General features: G+C 40.4%; 1 protein-coding gene across 1 annotated transcript in view; it reads left to right on the forward strand.

Annotated features, from left to right (window-relative positions):
• Positions 1 to 11517, forward strand: part of PHAX (phosphorylated adaptor for RNA export) — a 50451-nt gene extending 38934 nt beyond the window's left edge. Inside the window, exons 4-5 of the mRNA XM_088475104.1 lie at positions 6138 to 6221; positions 10346 to 11517. Coding sequence (XP_088331230.1) covers positions 6138 to 6221; positions 10346 to 10606 — 345 coding nt within the window. The 3' untranslated portion in view covers positions 10607 to 11517. The remainder of the gene's footprint in view (positions 1 to 6137; positions 6222 to 10345) is intronic.
• Positions 11518 to 16037: the final 4520 nt, after the last annotated feature.

A 16037-nucleotide genomic window follows, 5' to 3' on the forward strand; every position in this document is an offset into this window, starting at 1 on the left:
CGTTACTCCCATTGCTGGTACTGTCTTGTTGGTCACCTGTAAATTGGAGAATTTAGAACAGATCTGGTCGCCCCTGTGTCTACAAGAAAAGTGTGTTTAGTACCAGCTACATCTACTGTCGCTCTTCTCTAGTACTTTCTGTTAACTTGACTGGCTGTAGACTACAGGTATGACCTAACCCCTAGAGCTGACTATCATTCTCCAGTTTCATTCACGGCGACTGTGAGCAGGTGACTGCTTAAAATCTCCTACATTCTGTTGGTATCCTTTTGGTGTGAATTTATGTATTTTCTTATTATTTGTCCCCCAATTCCTCTCGACTGGCTACTTATGTGTCCTCTCTGGTTACATGTGTAACATCTTACATTGGAAAGTTGTCGCTTAGGTCGTGTAGGTTGTTGTGCGTGGAGAGTTTGTGGTTGTGGGTGGTGTAGGGTTTGTGGCTGGGCATGTTGATATGTGTTTTGTTGTTGTGGTTGGTATAGGTGTTGTGGCTGTGTGTACAATCCTTCTAAAGCTTGAATGCTAAGAGCCATTAGCTTCCCACTTTGCGTTTCTCTCTTCCTGAGGATGTTTTTATCGTGTTCTATAGCTAATTCCCTAATGGCATCTACAGTAATCCCCCTCCAGTTAGGCTGAGAGGTTTGAACCCTGGTCTTTAGATTGTCTTGAAGACCATCCATGAGTACCGTGACAGCTACTTCCCTATGATGGGTGTTATCTTTTATATCTTCTATACCTGTATAATGGGTGATAGTCAGTAGCGCTCGGGTGAAATAATCTGCTGCAGACTCACTCTCTTTCTGTCTAATGGTAAAAATTTTACTCCAGTTCACTACAACTTGGAAATATATGGCCAATTGGGTGACTATACGGGTGATGTTACTTTGATTATTCTCATCAGTTAAAGGGCCATCTCCATCCAATACACAATCCGTGATAAACTTTTTCATGTCAGTATTGGATGGAAGACATGCACGTAATACCACTCGCCAATCTTTGTGGGTTGGCTTACCTAAATCTTTTACAAATTTTTAGCACTTAGTTTCCCGACCCTAGAAAAGAATTAGCTCTGTCATTATTGAATGTAGCTCTGCTCTTGTCCATGGACAATGCATTGCTACATCCCTTGTGGGTACTACACCATATCCATCCGGATTCCCATTGGGAACTGTTATTGTCCAGACAGGATGCATACCTTCCGATTTGCTATTTTCAAGGTTACTTACGGGAACTTTTACCTTTGAACCCCCAGAGTACCATCTGTTACTAAAACGCACTATATTACCTTCACCAGTTTCCACCGCTGATACAGCTTGTGGAATCATTTCTGTTACTATATTTGGTGGGGTCACTACTGCTGATACAGTTGGTTCCCTTTCTATGTTTAGTGCTGTCTCTTAACAGATTTACTGCATATGCAGTGGCTGACATTTGAACAGGTTCATCATCTACACACACATTTTCCTTATGGTTACTCAGGATAGGGTACAAATTACTTGTTTTTTTTATAATTTTTGGTATCTGCTGTACCGTTGCCTTCCACCGCATAGGGTGGTGGGGGCGCGCATGCGCTAATGAATATACCTTGGGTACCGCTTCCTTGCGGTGCGTGCACGCTCCATTGAGGCGCGCACCTGACACGAACCAGCGCCTCCCTGTGGTGCATGCGTAACGCTGTCTTGCATTGCGTGCACTCTTTTTTGCATTGTGCTCGCGACGCTACTTAGCGGTGTGAGCACTCCACTTATCCACGTTTTCCCCTCATGCTGCCACAATTTTAAACAGTCATTATACTTTACATGTTTCTTTAGAGATTTCACCATACAGATGCTATCTCTAACATTATTCAACACCCTCACATCAAAACTGCCAATTTTAGGAATAGGTTTCACACATTCCTTGGGCATCTTAATCCATACATCACAGTACGCAGTTGCATACGCACCATATTTTGCATACATTATATGCCTTGCCGAACCTGTTGGCCCTTCCAAAAGCAGCACATCGTCAACCATCTCCCAGCGTTAACCTGGCACCCATCTGGGAAAATGCTATGCACTTTTCACTAGTGAATGTGGACCAGTGAACGATTCCAATAGAGCTACGTTCACGCACTCCTATACCGTTGTGCACAACCGGCCCGCTAACCATTATGGACAGCTTGCACAACGAGGTATAGAATAACGTCTTATACGATTAAACTGTCTTTCCGGACACCTTTCAGCCCTTGTCCGGTAGCTTACCCTTTGTGAGTACTCTCCCCTGTTAGAATTTGTGTTCCAATAACACTTACCCTTTCCAGTGATTTCTTTCACTATCCCCCAAGCCACAATCACGGTCTGCCCAACCGTGTGGTCCGGTCACAGTATCCAGAGAACCTAACTGATCAATGGGCTCTGTGACTACAGTTGGGGGCCGATTTCGAAAAAACCCTTGTTTTCTTCAAGGTACAAAATCCCTGTCCTTGCTGCAATACACCTGCTATGTGTACATACTCAGTAGCTTTCTGCCTCGTCAGACACTTACTGAGTCTTTTAGGCCCAACACACGGTATCTCGTCTATAGGTCTGACACAGTCCCTATTTTTCAATTTACAAGCACACATTTGCTCACATACACTTTTAGTTTTCTGCGCAGAAACTAAACTTTTCACTAGTATGGCAGTATGATACAGAGGTTTTAAACAATGTAATCGCTATCAATATGACAATACTATCAGAACGATTGTCTGAAACTCGTGGCAGCAATACAGGAAATACTTATACGCTATTATGCGAATCACACTTTAGCATCGAGACAGACGATGAAAGAAACAAACTTTTCTCTACTGCCCCGGGTCCTAGCCAGCGCTCCTTGACAGCACACAACAGCGGATATCGGTTTCACAACATTGAATGGTGCAGGTTTTGAACACAGTGCGTTCTTTCCTGCGTATGGCGCCTTTTCCACCCTTTGTTGAGAAATCGAGATCCGGCCGCTATAGTGCGACTTCTCTGTAGCTTGGCCTCCAAAACTATGAGGCCCCAACTATGAATACCCGTAAATCACTAGAGAGAAAATTGCTTTCCAGACTTTGATTGTGGTTCCAAAGCACAAAAAGTTCTTATTGCAACATAAAGTAAATTACACGCTTTCATCTATCACAATTAGCGCAAAAACAATTAAATACAAAAGGTACAGCTTGATACATACGCATGTGCATCGGTCCCAGTATACAGTCGTCAGTCCTGAGGTCTGTGGTCATTCAAGAGAATGGCTACTGGCTGGGACCGGTGCGCAGGTTATATACCCTACAGATCATGATAACAACAATGTAGACAGACAAGCATAATTCCATTGGTTCTTGGTCTTTGTAGTATGCTGTAGTTCATAGGACAGTTCATATGTTGTCACTAGGGGTGTGTCCCAATTCTCCAACAATGTCTTGAGATTACATTGTCTTTCCTTAACCGGTTTAAGACACTACATACAGAGTATACATTCTAACCAATAATTTCCTATAATCCATAACCACTGAACGCAAGATGCGACTCCCTCGCTGATAGATTTGAATATCTGGAAATAAACAGTGTCAGTGCAGTACCAAACATGCAATGTCTACCTGTTTTATACCTTAAATATCATATATGCACACTTTATACCATAATGAATGTCTAATAAAAAAATTTCTGTATGTGTTTACATAAATAATAGTGAGATATTTACAGAAATACATAAGTGTGCGTCTGAGCATAGCGCAAATGTTGCGGTGCGTGTATTTATTGTGCACAACGCAATTATGCCCTGTGTGTTTGTGCATTTTATCTTACATACGCTAATGTACGTAATGTGCGTCTTCATATTAAAATAATTACAGGGTATGTTCTTGGCACTTCGTAAGCACAAGAGCACCTGTGTTCGCATTGTGGATACACATGCGATTGTCTGTGTATGCATGCGTGTGCAAATATGCATTAGTGTTTTGTGTCATGGATTATTTATATATATATATATATATATATATATATATATATTCTTTATCCAGTAACTGGTATTTTTGATATTGTATCAGTCTGAATCTAATTACAAAAGGTCATATAAGGTGAAGTTTGTCCTGCTCACAGGTGGGGCAAGCCGTGGCCATAGTCAAGACGTCTGATAACTTTAACAAAGGCTTTCTTATGCTTATTTATAATACAATTGTCAGTACTTCTTAACCACATCAGCATTTGACACAAGGAATACAATTGCTAATGATGATCAAACTTCTGACAATTGTTTCTAACTCTACATTCAGAACACTTCCTCTGAGCATACCAGCGTCTGTGTTGCACTTCAATTGCCACAGACCTACTGTATCTGTATGCGGAGCGTCTCAATATATATGCAAACACTCACAGTATCTTTGTGTATTTTTAATTACTTGTCACAGACATACTCCTGCTTCTCACACACTTGACTAAACCTTGAATGACATATATATGAATTTGTGCGCATCGGCTTGCTTCCGATGCAGAGTAGCGTCCGATTTACTCTTAATCAGCCCATAAATTACTAGATCGTCAGATAATTATAAACGATCATAACCCATTATTTGACTTCGACAGTACCCTTTCCGTCTGCTTGTATCCTCCTGTGGTAGCAAGCAGGAATGTGCAAAAAGTCCTGGTTTTGGGCATCCAAACAGCTCTTTGAACGCACTAACCATGGCTTAAGACATGCGTGAAAAGGCAAGGGTTCCCAAAAACAATTGAATACAGCCCCCTCATGTGCTGTTCCTATAGACTGGAGATTGGGTGCGGTAAAACAATTGTATAGCATCCAATGATCTAGAACAGGGATATTCAAAATGTGGCCCTTCAGATGCTGTGGAACCACATATCCCAACATGAGCTGCAACAGTTTTGCTATTAGGGCATGCTAAAACTTTGGCATAGCATGCTGAGATGTGTATTTCTACAGCAGCTGGAGGGCTGCATGTTGAAAAACCGTGATCTAGAATGACAATGTAAACTATTTCAGCAAGATATTTTTTTATTTTTTATTTGAGCAAATCTTAGATTAAGGAGGTTATCTGTATTTAGAAAAAGATGGATTAGGACTACAGTCTCAAAATAGTTTGTTTTAGTGGTATTATGTGCTCTAAAGTGTATCGAAAATATTGTCTCTATTCCATCGTTGAAAAAAGGTCTTTCTGTGGGAGCATTTCTTTACACAGCTAGCAGGCAAGAGTGCTGTCAGTTTCACCTTCTGTTCCCTCCTCTCAACACCACCTCCCTCTACTAGGGGTGGGCAATAGGCACCCCCCCCCCAGATGTTGTAAAACTACACATCCCATCATGCCTTGCAACAGTTTTGCTATTTGGCCATGCTAAAACTGTTGCAAGGCATGCTGGGATTCGCAGTTCAACAACAGCTGGAGGGCAGCTTATTGCCCACTCCTGCTAGACAAATGTATGTAATGACATTTTTGTTATGAACTCTGACCCTTTCCACCAGTGTCGGTGTTACTTCCGTCATAACAGAACTGCTTGGAGACTGTAGATGTGTCATTTCCCATACTTAATTATCACATACCACTTTAAGAGGAAAACACAGGCACTTCTGAAAATTAACCAATAACAATTATGCACAACCAAAATTAGTATAGAAGTAAGGAAAAAGGTACACAGGGATGCCTAGGCCACATACAAAGGGAAAAAAAAATTATATACTAAAATGCTGCTAAAAATTGTCATCACATTGGTGTGCATGTGACTGTCGTACCTAACGTGAATGGAGTGCGTCTACCATAGTCTTATTAAAAATAAACTATTCCACACTTTTTGCACCCTGCACCCCTAAACAAATACAAAATCATGACACTGGCTCTCCGTAAAGTTTAAAAACAATCAAGGCACTTGCACGTGCGTGTAAGGTATATCTGGTCGGTGCCACAACAACTGTAAGAACTGAAGATGGACCCACGGAGGAGGAGGACACCTCTGTATTCTTGGAATGCTGTAGAGAAAAAGGCTTTTGCTCCTCTGACTAGGTGTCATCCATTTTTGTTATATTACTAATTCATCCCTGCAGTGAAATGCGTAAATTAGTGAAGTTAAAACTCAGATATGTAGATGTATTCATACATGCAACTTGTTTGATTTACTTTACAGAACGGAAGCAGGAGGAGAACTCCAGGTGGTGTTTATTTAAATCTTTTGAAAAATACACCAAGTATTACATCGGATCAAGTGAAGGTATGTACATTTGCAGATTTTAGGTGTCAAATTCTATAAAGTATTATCACCCCATGGCTGTGTGCGAGGTGTACTTATTTGCTCATTGTATAGATGTTCTGTTTGTTCTTGCATAAATACTAAAATTTCTCAGTCAGTACTCAAAGGTAGTCCTTTCAATGGGGTTAAGTGCATCTACTTGCTAGAACATGTATTTTACTTAGATCTAGTGGCGAGGGATGTGCTCCAAAAATAAAAAGACCAGTTTGACTATTGCATCCCGTAAGCTAATGTGAGAAAGAATGGTGGAGTGTGTGGAGTTTTAAGAAGTATTGGTTTTCACAAAGTTTGCTGCTTCAGTGTTTTTAGACCTTGTCAGATGTTACTATGCCATTTAGCTACAACTGTCTCACAAATGGGAGTCATTCTGCAGGGATTTGAATTGGAATTTTTTCCAGACTATTAATATGACCCTATGTGTTTTAACCAATTTGCATTAACCTGTGACATATGTAACAGCTTAATGTATTCTTATGTATCTTATAATTGTTGCTATTTTCAATAGTTGCATTTATTATTAGTTGCCATTTTCAATATCTACAATTAGAGCTCTATTTATATGTTGAGTGGTGTAACATTTATACGTATGTGGACTAGGAATCTGATCAATTCCAGTCCTCTATTTTACTGATAGTTATTATATTTATTCATGTGTTTATTCTTTATCAAGATTGATTAAATTGGTCAATACAGACCTTTATACATATGTGTTATTGTCTATGTCCCAACGTAGTTACTAGAGCGCAGTGTCTTTTTGTTCTGTTGTTACTAGTGAGGTTGACTATCACCTCTTTTCACTGCTGCATTGGTAACAGATGGCTCTAGCTTATTAGCGCTGGGGGTTTTTTCTTTGTAGATGTTACTATGGTATACTGAAGTAAAATTACAATAATTTCCATATAAGCAGAACTTAATCCCATTGAGAAATTGTAGTCAATCCTCAAGAGTCGGGTGGACAAACAAAAACCCACAAATTCTGACAAACCCCAAGCATTGATTAGACAAGAATGGGCGGCCATCAGTCAGTATGTGGCCCAGAAGTTGATTGACAGCATGCCAGGGTGAATTGCAGAGGTCTTGAAAAAGAAGGGTCAACACTGCAAATATTGACTCTTTGCATAAACTTAATGTAATTGTCAATAAAAGCCTTTGACACTTATGAAATGCTTGTAATTTTACTTCAGTATACCAAAGTAATATCTGACAAAAAGGTCTAAAACCACTGAAGCAGCAAACTGTATAAACCAATACTTGTCATTCTCAGCTTTTGGCCATGGCTGTACACCTCTTCCTTCAGACCCAGTCAAGGCCTTGGCCCTCCAAGAGGCTATTTGTGCCCTCAGGGTTTATCCCTTTTCCTGTGATGCAACAAGGAAGGGGTTATTCAAATTTTGTTTTTGATTCTGAAACCAAATGGGTCTCATCGCCCTATTTTGAATCTGAAGTTTCTCATCAAATACATCCATGTGCCCAAGTTCAGTATGGAAACCCTACAGTCAATTATGCTGGCAATGGAGCCTGGAGATTTCATGGTTTCCCTCCACATACAGGATGCGCATCTGCTTGTACCTATTGCACGATCCAACCAAAGGTTTCTGAGGTTTGCTGTGGGTCAGCAACATTACCAAGGTCAGGCTCTGCCCTTCAGTTTATCCACAGCCCCTTGGGTGTTCACCAAGATAATGGAAGTCATGGCGGCTCATCTCAGTTGACAAGGAGTCGGGATACTACCATACTTGGATGATCTCCTGATGTTGGCGCAATCTCTGGAGGTTTTGCAACACGATCTCCAAATGACCATTGCCTATCTACAAGAGCACGGCTGGATAATCAATTGAAAAAAGTATTCTTTCTCCAGCTCAGCAAATGGTACATTTGGGGGCACTGCTGGATTCCCTGAGGCAAAGGATTCTTCTGCCAGGCGACAAGATTGCTGCCCTACAATTACGGGTGCGCAAACTGCTCTGCAATCAGAGTGTCAGTTCAATTAGCAATGCAGGTACTGGGGTCCATGCTATCCACCTTCGACATGGTGGCTTATGCCCAGTTCCATTCCAGGTCCTTGCAACATTGGATTCTGTCTCATTGGGATGGTCCATATCCTTTGATGGTCTCAAACAATCCGCATCTCACCAGAGGTTTGGCTCTCCCTCGCATGGTGGCTGCAGACAAATTATTTAAACAAGGGTCTCCCTTTATGGATCCCAGATTGGGTACTCCTCACCACAGATGCGAGGCTGGGGCGCGGTGATAAGTCACACCTTTCAGGGAAGATGGGCAGCTCAAGAAAGTGACCTGCCCATACATATTTTGGAGCTTTGTGCAGTGCACAGGGCGCTAATTCTGGCGCAGGGCCTTCTTCACTGCAGGCCTGTCCAGATTCATTCTGACAATGCAACCACAGTGGCCTACATCAACCATCAGGGATGTACACAAAGTCAGGGAGCCATGAGGGAAGTGGCGAACTTTCTGGTTTGGTCAGAAATCTCATCTTCTAGCAATCTCTGCAATATTCATCCCAGGAATCCTCAACTGGGAAGCAGACTTTCTAAGTCGTCAGGACATACACCGGAGAATGTGCTCTTCATCCGGATGTCTTTCAGTTCCTCGTGGACAAGTGGGGACTACCGGACATAAACCTCATGGCATCACGTCACAACCAGAAGGTCCCTAGGTACGGGTCCAGAACAAGGGACCCCTCGGCTGCCTTTGTTGACGCTCTGGCAGTGAGGTGGAACTTCAGGTCGGCATACCTGTTTCCTCCAATCTCCCTCCTCCCAAGGGTCATCAGAAAATTCAAGCAAGGTGGCAGGATGATCCTAATACCTCCAGCCTGGCCCAGGAGACATTTGTTCACCAATCTGACATGTCTATCCATAGACAGTCCACTTCTTCTACGGCTGGATTTGCTAGTGCAGGGTCCCTGCCTATCTTCGGATCTAGCTCGGCTGGCTTTGACGGCATGGCTCTTGAGTCTTCCGTCTTAAAGGCCAAAGGTTTTTCTACTTCTGTGATCCAGACGATGCTTATGGCTAGGAAGCTTGCTTTGGCTTTCATTTTTTCGTTGGTGTGCCCACAGAAAATATGACACGAACATTTTCAGGGTCTCCCAAGTTCTTGCTTGTCTGCAGGCTATACTAGACCTCAGTCTTTGCCTTGCTACTTTGAGAGTTCAGGTTTCTGCATTGTCAGTTTGGTTCCAGCACAGAATTGCTCTCCTGTGCTGCAAGGTGGTGACTTGGTCTTTGGTCCACACTTTCATCAAATTCTATGCATTTGATACTTTTTGCCTCTCAGGATGCTTCCTTTTGGGCTGCGGATTCTCCTCTCTGCTCAAAAGCGTCCCCATCCTTAATGGAACTGCTTTAGGACATCCCCATGGTATCTCTGTGGACTCTATGAAACCCAAAAAGAATGAGTTATGGTAGACTTACCTTTTAACTCTTCTTTTCTTCGAGGTTCATAGGGTCCACAGGGCACCCACCCTGACGCGCCTGCCCTCAGGTTGGGTCTGTTCCGTTCTTTTTTTTTTTTTTTTTTTTTTTTTTTGTCACTAATTCCCTCCATTTTTTGAGAGTGTTTGTTTCTTGTGTACATTGTACTTTCTTCTCCACATTCCGTCTTGCCATTAGGCTTGTTTACAAAGTGAATGCCTGTGGCTGTGGACGAGGTATATAGGGAGGAGGTCCTGTGCATGCTGCGAGCTTGAAAGCTGTAGCTGTTTGGTGCAATGGATTACTCCAACTATATACTCCATGGATTCCCTGTGGACCCTATGAATCTCTAAGAAAAAGAGTTAACAAAGGTAAGTCTACCGTAACTTATTTTTTGACAGTATTTAAAAAAAAACAAAAAACATGTAAACAATCATCTGTTAGTAAATGTGTGATTTAGACCCTGAAACAAAATAAACCAAAAATCGACCTTTAGTAAATATACTCCCGGGTGTGTAGCAAACTTGATTTATGCTACTGGAAGCAAATTTGCTTGTATCCTATATCATTTGCACCTTTTTATTAAATAAGCTTTTTGAAATGCAAAAATCTCATGATGACATTGTAAAGTATATTCTTTTTGTTTATTAGGAAATATTTTTTATGGAAAATCAGAAGGAATATGAGAGTAAAAAGGCAGCAAAAAAGAGAAGACTCCACATAGTTGGGAAGAAAATGAAACAAGCCATCAAAGGTCTTAACTTTCAAGAACATGACGACACTTCGAGAGAGACTTTTGCAAGTGACACAAATGAAGCTTTAGCTTCCTTAGATGATGAAAATGCTGAAATGAAAGCTGACCCAGAAGATACCTTTGAAATTGACCATTCCAATGACCTGGAAACATTTTAACCGATATGTTAGGACTTTCAGAAGTTGTGGCTGTACCTTAGCATTGAATTATCTTTTTTTGCACTTAGTGGCAGAATACCCCAGAAAACATGGAGTCAAAAAAACATTAAATTGCTTATTAATTGCACAATTTGTCGGTCAGTCTTTTTTTTTTTTTTTTTTTTTTTTCTACTTTTACGTTGGTTCTTTGCCTTATTTTTCTTTTTGTTACTGATTAACTTATGATCATCATTTACAGTGCAGTCTTTCACTTATTTCAAGTGTGTTCCATAAAGTATCTTGTGTCAACTTTTGCAGCCGTCCACACAACTGCTTTGTAGTGTTTGTTTTGTACAGATTAACTTGATACTGTTTGTTTTCTTTGATTCAATGTTTTACTTTTCTTTTCTTCTGCCTTTGCATTGTTTAATTTTTTTTCTCTTAATGTTTAGTCTGATTTTGTGTGGTTTTTTTTTTTGGCACGCTTAAGGATGTATATAAAGATGACTAGAGTTAAACTGACTTCCACGAGCGGTCTATTCACCTATGCCTTTTCTTTTCATCCAGTATTGCATGAACAAAGAAATAATTGCTTTCCTGTGGGATATTTCCTACTTTTCATGTGTGAGCACATTGCAAAGTATCTTTTAGAAAGCAGCATGCAGTATATGTAACCTGTGAAATAGATATTTCCATGATGTCCTAAAACATGTATAGAGAAATAAATTTGTAAGTTCATGCTTTACACATGGAAAAAAAATTAAAAGGTGTAGTCTAGTTTCCACAAGTTTAGTGTGGCATTGCTATGGTTTGTTTTTTTTTGTTTTTTAAAGGTTTACAGTCTCATGATAAATTGTTCATTCTAGTGTAAACCACTTTCTACACCATATTATATTTTGTTTTAATAAAATATTAAAAATCTGCATATTGAATCTTCTAAAAAGTGAACTTTTTCTGGTCATCCTAAAAAAATATATATATATTTTTTTGTTGCTGCCAAATAAGTGGAAAAATGGGAAGCCAAATCTACATTAAGTAATATTGCTACTGCCTTTTAAGAGTCATTCCATGCCAAATCATCACAAAAAAAAGTAACTTTTCAACCCGACCGTCTCAGATTTTTGTGAAATTTGGTAGGATGATAGACGGTATAAAGTAACTTTCATATGTAAAATTTTAGCTCAGTCATACACTATGTTTATGCAACAGGGTTGCAAATATGACAAAAGGTGCAACATTTATGCTTGAAGGTCAACTAAACCTAATAATAACTTTGCTTCTAATTGTGGTAGAGCTTTCATATTTGTCTCTTGTTTTAAAACTAAGGGACCATAGTTTTTATAAAAAGTTTAAATATTGACTGTTAATTTAAATTTTTTGTACATAAAGTATGTTATACACTTAAAATCTCTTTGGTATAAATTTCATTTTGGAAACGGGAGTAAAAAAAATATTCTTCTTGCACTAACCATGCAACTGTTCAGACTTGTCTTGTACAGCCATGGCCAAAACTTTTGAGAATGACACAAGTATTGATTTTCACAAAGTTTGCTGCTTCAGTGTTTTTAGACCATTTTGTCAGATGTCTCTATGGTATACTGAAGTAAAATTACAAGCATTTCATCATAAGTGTCAATGGCTTTTATTGACAATTACATTAAGTTTATGCAGAGAGTCAATATTTGCATTGTTGACCCTTCTTTTTCAAGACCTGCAATTCGCCCTGGCATACTGTCAATCCAATTATTGGCCACATAGTGTTCACTTTAGCTCCGGCAACAGGCAGGGCGGCGGAGCTAGAGAGGGGATACGTCCGAGCACGAGCCCGAAAAGGGGGCATATCTATAAGACTCGTCCCCTTTTTGTCACTCTTGGGGGCGTGACTGGCGCTTACGGACATGCCGGGCAGCCCCCAAGCGCTGCCGACAGGGATAATAGATGCTGGGTGCATGCGCCCGGTGTCTATTCTCCGGTGACTGGTCACCGGACTCTGCGACCCGCGGGTAAAGACGGAACCCGCAAGCTGTGAGGGCAGGGAAAACAGCGGGAACGCTACCACTGATGGCTACCCATTCTTGCCTAATCAATGCTTGGAGTTTGTCAGAATTTGTGGGTTTCCCAAAATGAAACTTCTACCAGAGATTGTATTTAAGTGTATAACATACTTTATGTATAAAAAAATTAAACATACACTTTTTTTTTTTAGATATTCAAGGTCAAAGGTCACATCATGTGACCTTGACATGTAAAAGTCAATATTTAAATATAAAACTATTTTTTATGAAAACTATGGTACCTTAGCTTAAAAACAAGACTACCATGAACGTTCTACCACAATTAGAAGCAAAGTTTTATGATTGGTTTTAGTTGAATTTACAAGCATAAATTTTAATTTTTTTTTGTCATGTTTGCAACCCTGTTGCATGAACACAGTGTATCACTGAGGGCTAAAATTTTACATATGAAAGTTACTTTATGCCGTCTATCACCCTACCAAATTTCATGAAAATCTGAGACTGTCAGGTTGAAAGCTGTGATGATTTGGCATGGAATGACCCTTAAATGGTTATTTATTTTGACCTCTACTAATGCATAAAGTGCTGAGTACCCAGGGAATGTATTCCATAAGTAGAGTTGTAAACTCGTACAATTTCAAAAACAGCTGATTATCCCTTTGAAAATGTATCATCGATGACATGATTACATAGTGCTGTAGGGCAGAGGCATCAAGCATATTGAAATTATACTGTGTTGAATGCAGTTAGGAAACAACTGCTAATGTCAGATATTTACTTACACTGATGCAAGCATTACTAGATTTATTTAACCAATGGTCATTTTCCTTTAAATTAAAACAGAAGTTCATATGTAGGTGATTTTATTATTCTTTATTTGGCACCACCAAGTTTCTGTAGCACCATACAGAGAAACAATTACATTGTTGACACAACCACTTGAATTTAAAATGGATTTGAAAAATGTTTAAGGGGATAGACTAATCATAGAATTAAGACAACTTCGTGAGGGACAATAAAACAGACTCACTCGGTGACCTAGGGTCCTGAAGTGAGCAGTCATAAAGGATCATTGCAGACAACCAGGAATGAGAGCATACTGGGTACATGGAATGTGCCAGGAAAGAACAAGAAAGAGGAGGGCCTTATTCCTAATAACTGACTGGCTAGGAGAGGCTGGGTATAACTGAGAGGTGAACTGAGAAGAAAAGGGAGAGCTGGCAGGCTTTGAGGAACAGGTGTGTTTTAAGAGAGCATTTGAAGCAGTGTTGGCTGATATGGGCAGGTGAGTCTGTTTCAGAGGAGGGGAGCAGCACCAAATTTTTGATGTGGGAATAGGGAATCAATGCAGAGGCAAAGTAACAAAGGGAGGGGGGAGTTTGGGGTAGAGATCTCAGAAGGAGAGGAGCAATGAAATGCTTTGAAGGTTAAGGTGAGGATTTGAAACTGGATTATGTAAGAGAAGGGGAGCCAATAAATGAGTTAGAGCATAGGTTGACTGAAAGAAACTGGATAAGAAGAGAAGATGAGCTGCAGCATTGAGGATAGCTGTAAGGCGATAATTGAAAAAGCAGTGAGTAAGAGATTACAATAGCAAGAAAGAGATGACAAGGGTAGGAATAAGAGATCCAGGGGAGATGTATCAAACATTGGAGAGAGAGCGCAATAAGTACCAACCTGAGATAAAGTACCAATCTGTTTTTTTTTTTTCTTTAATTTTACAGATTGTTTAAAAACAAGATAAGACCTGACTGGTTGGTACTGTCTTTCCAAGCTTTGATACATCTCTCCCTTAGTATCCTCACAGGTATGAGAGGGCCAATTTCTAGAGATTTTGAGAACGCAAAGTAGAAAATGTAAAGTTCACGCAAAAAAATAGATACAGTGTGTTGTGCCGCAATTCAACTTATCAGCCCAATCCCACTCCTAGAAACCTGCACAATCAGGTATAACAACAATAGAATATAATACAATTTGGAGAAGATCAAAGGTGATACAAACAAAATTAAAACAAACAGATATTGTCAAACCAACAAATAGTCCAGAGCAGAGCTGATGTATTCCAAGGTCTGTCAAAACAACTCCTTCCTCTCTTTTAAGATGACTCCAAGTCGTAAAATGGAAAATAGAGCGAAAAAACAAATGTGAAGTACTGATAAAAAAAAAATGGATATATCCCCCTTGTGTTTGGATAGATGAGAAAATGAAGGTGGGGATGGTACTTCTGTAATCCAAGATGTAGAGAGGGTATACAATCGGGAAGCCGGCTGCCTTAATACTGACAGCCGGCTTCCCGACTCATATCCCGGCGAGGGTGAAATGCCGGGCGTCTATATCTAGACGCCTGTCATTTCCCCGACGCCGGGAGACAGGCGCCCGGCATCCCGATCGAAGGGATGCTGGGTGCCGTGAGTGGACAGCCGTGGGGGGGAGGGTTAGGTTTAGGGCACCCGGGGGGGGACTTAGGGTTAGACACACCCCCGGGAGGGTTAGGTTAGTTTCTACTTTGGAGACAATCTGAATTTCCAGCGCTGCCGGGAACCCTGCTTTTGTCGGCCAGGTGCTGCCGGGAATCGAACTGCCGGCCATGTGGCTGGCGGGATTTCATACCAATTCCGTAGAGCGGAAAGGGCCTCGCCACCAATGACTTAAAATGCAAGCGTACCGAAAACTCACATGAAGAGTGTGGAAAATACACAAGTTTCTTTTTACAGACTTCACCACATGGAAATCACAATAAATAACAGAAATGGGGCGTACTCAACTCATATCAAATGGTTGGATCTGCACATAAAGGTTTCTTTATATTAGTCATACATCACACATGGAAATTATTCAAAACAGAGCAATACTTTATTGCAAGTAAAACATTTAAAGAACAATGAGATGATTTAGGAATAATCTCAATAATGAAGTTTATTGCAGAGTCCAGGGTTAAATAAGGAGGTAAAAAAAGAAAAATATGCAATAATATCACATTACAGGTAAAAAGGTCCAGACTTAAACCTGAATGAGGACCATTGCATACCTCCAAATAAAGTTCAGGTCTCTGTAATTGTCCTTATGGATGTCCACTAATCAAAGCACCCGGTGGAATCCACCATTACAGGACTCTGGACTTTGACGTAATTGCCGGTAAAGGTCTTCCTCATGGAATTTGTAGTTCATTTTGATGAACATCATCATCTTTTCCACATTTTAACGAAGCAGTCTCCTGTGCCGATCACTGACGAGGTTCCCAGCTGTGCTGAAAACTTTCAGTACACACTGGAGGCTGGGCAACTTAAGTAAAGCAAAACCAGTTTGTGCAAGGGCCTCCAAAGTGTCTTTTTCCTGCCAGTAGACAAAGGGACTATCGGCATCCAAATAGGCATGTTCGTCATTAAAATAATCTTCAACCATTCTTTGAATGGTGACCGTATCAGATAGAGTTGCAG

Source organism: Taudactylus pleione, unplaced genomic scaffold, assembly GCF_031769625.1.
Source record: "Taudactylus pleione unplaced genomic scaffold, aTauple2 ptg000162l, whole genome shotgun sequence".
Classification (NCBI taxonomy): Eukaryota; Metazoa; Chordata; class Amphibia; order Anura; family Myobatrachidae; genus Taudactylus; species Taudactylus pleione.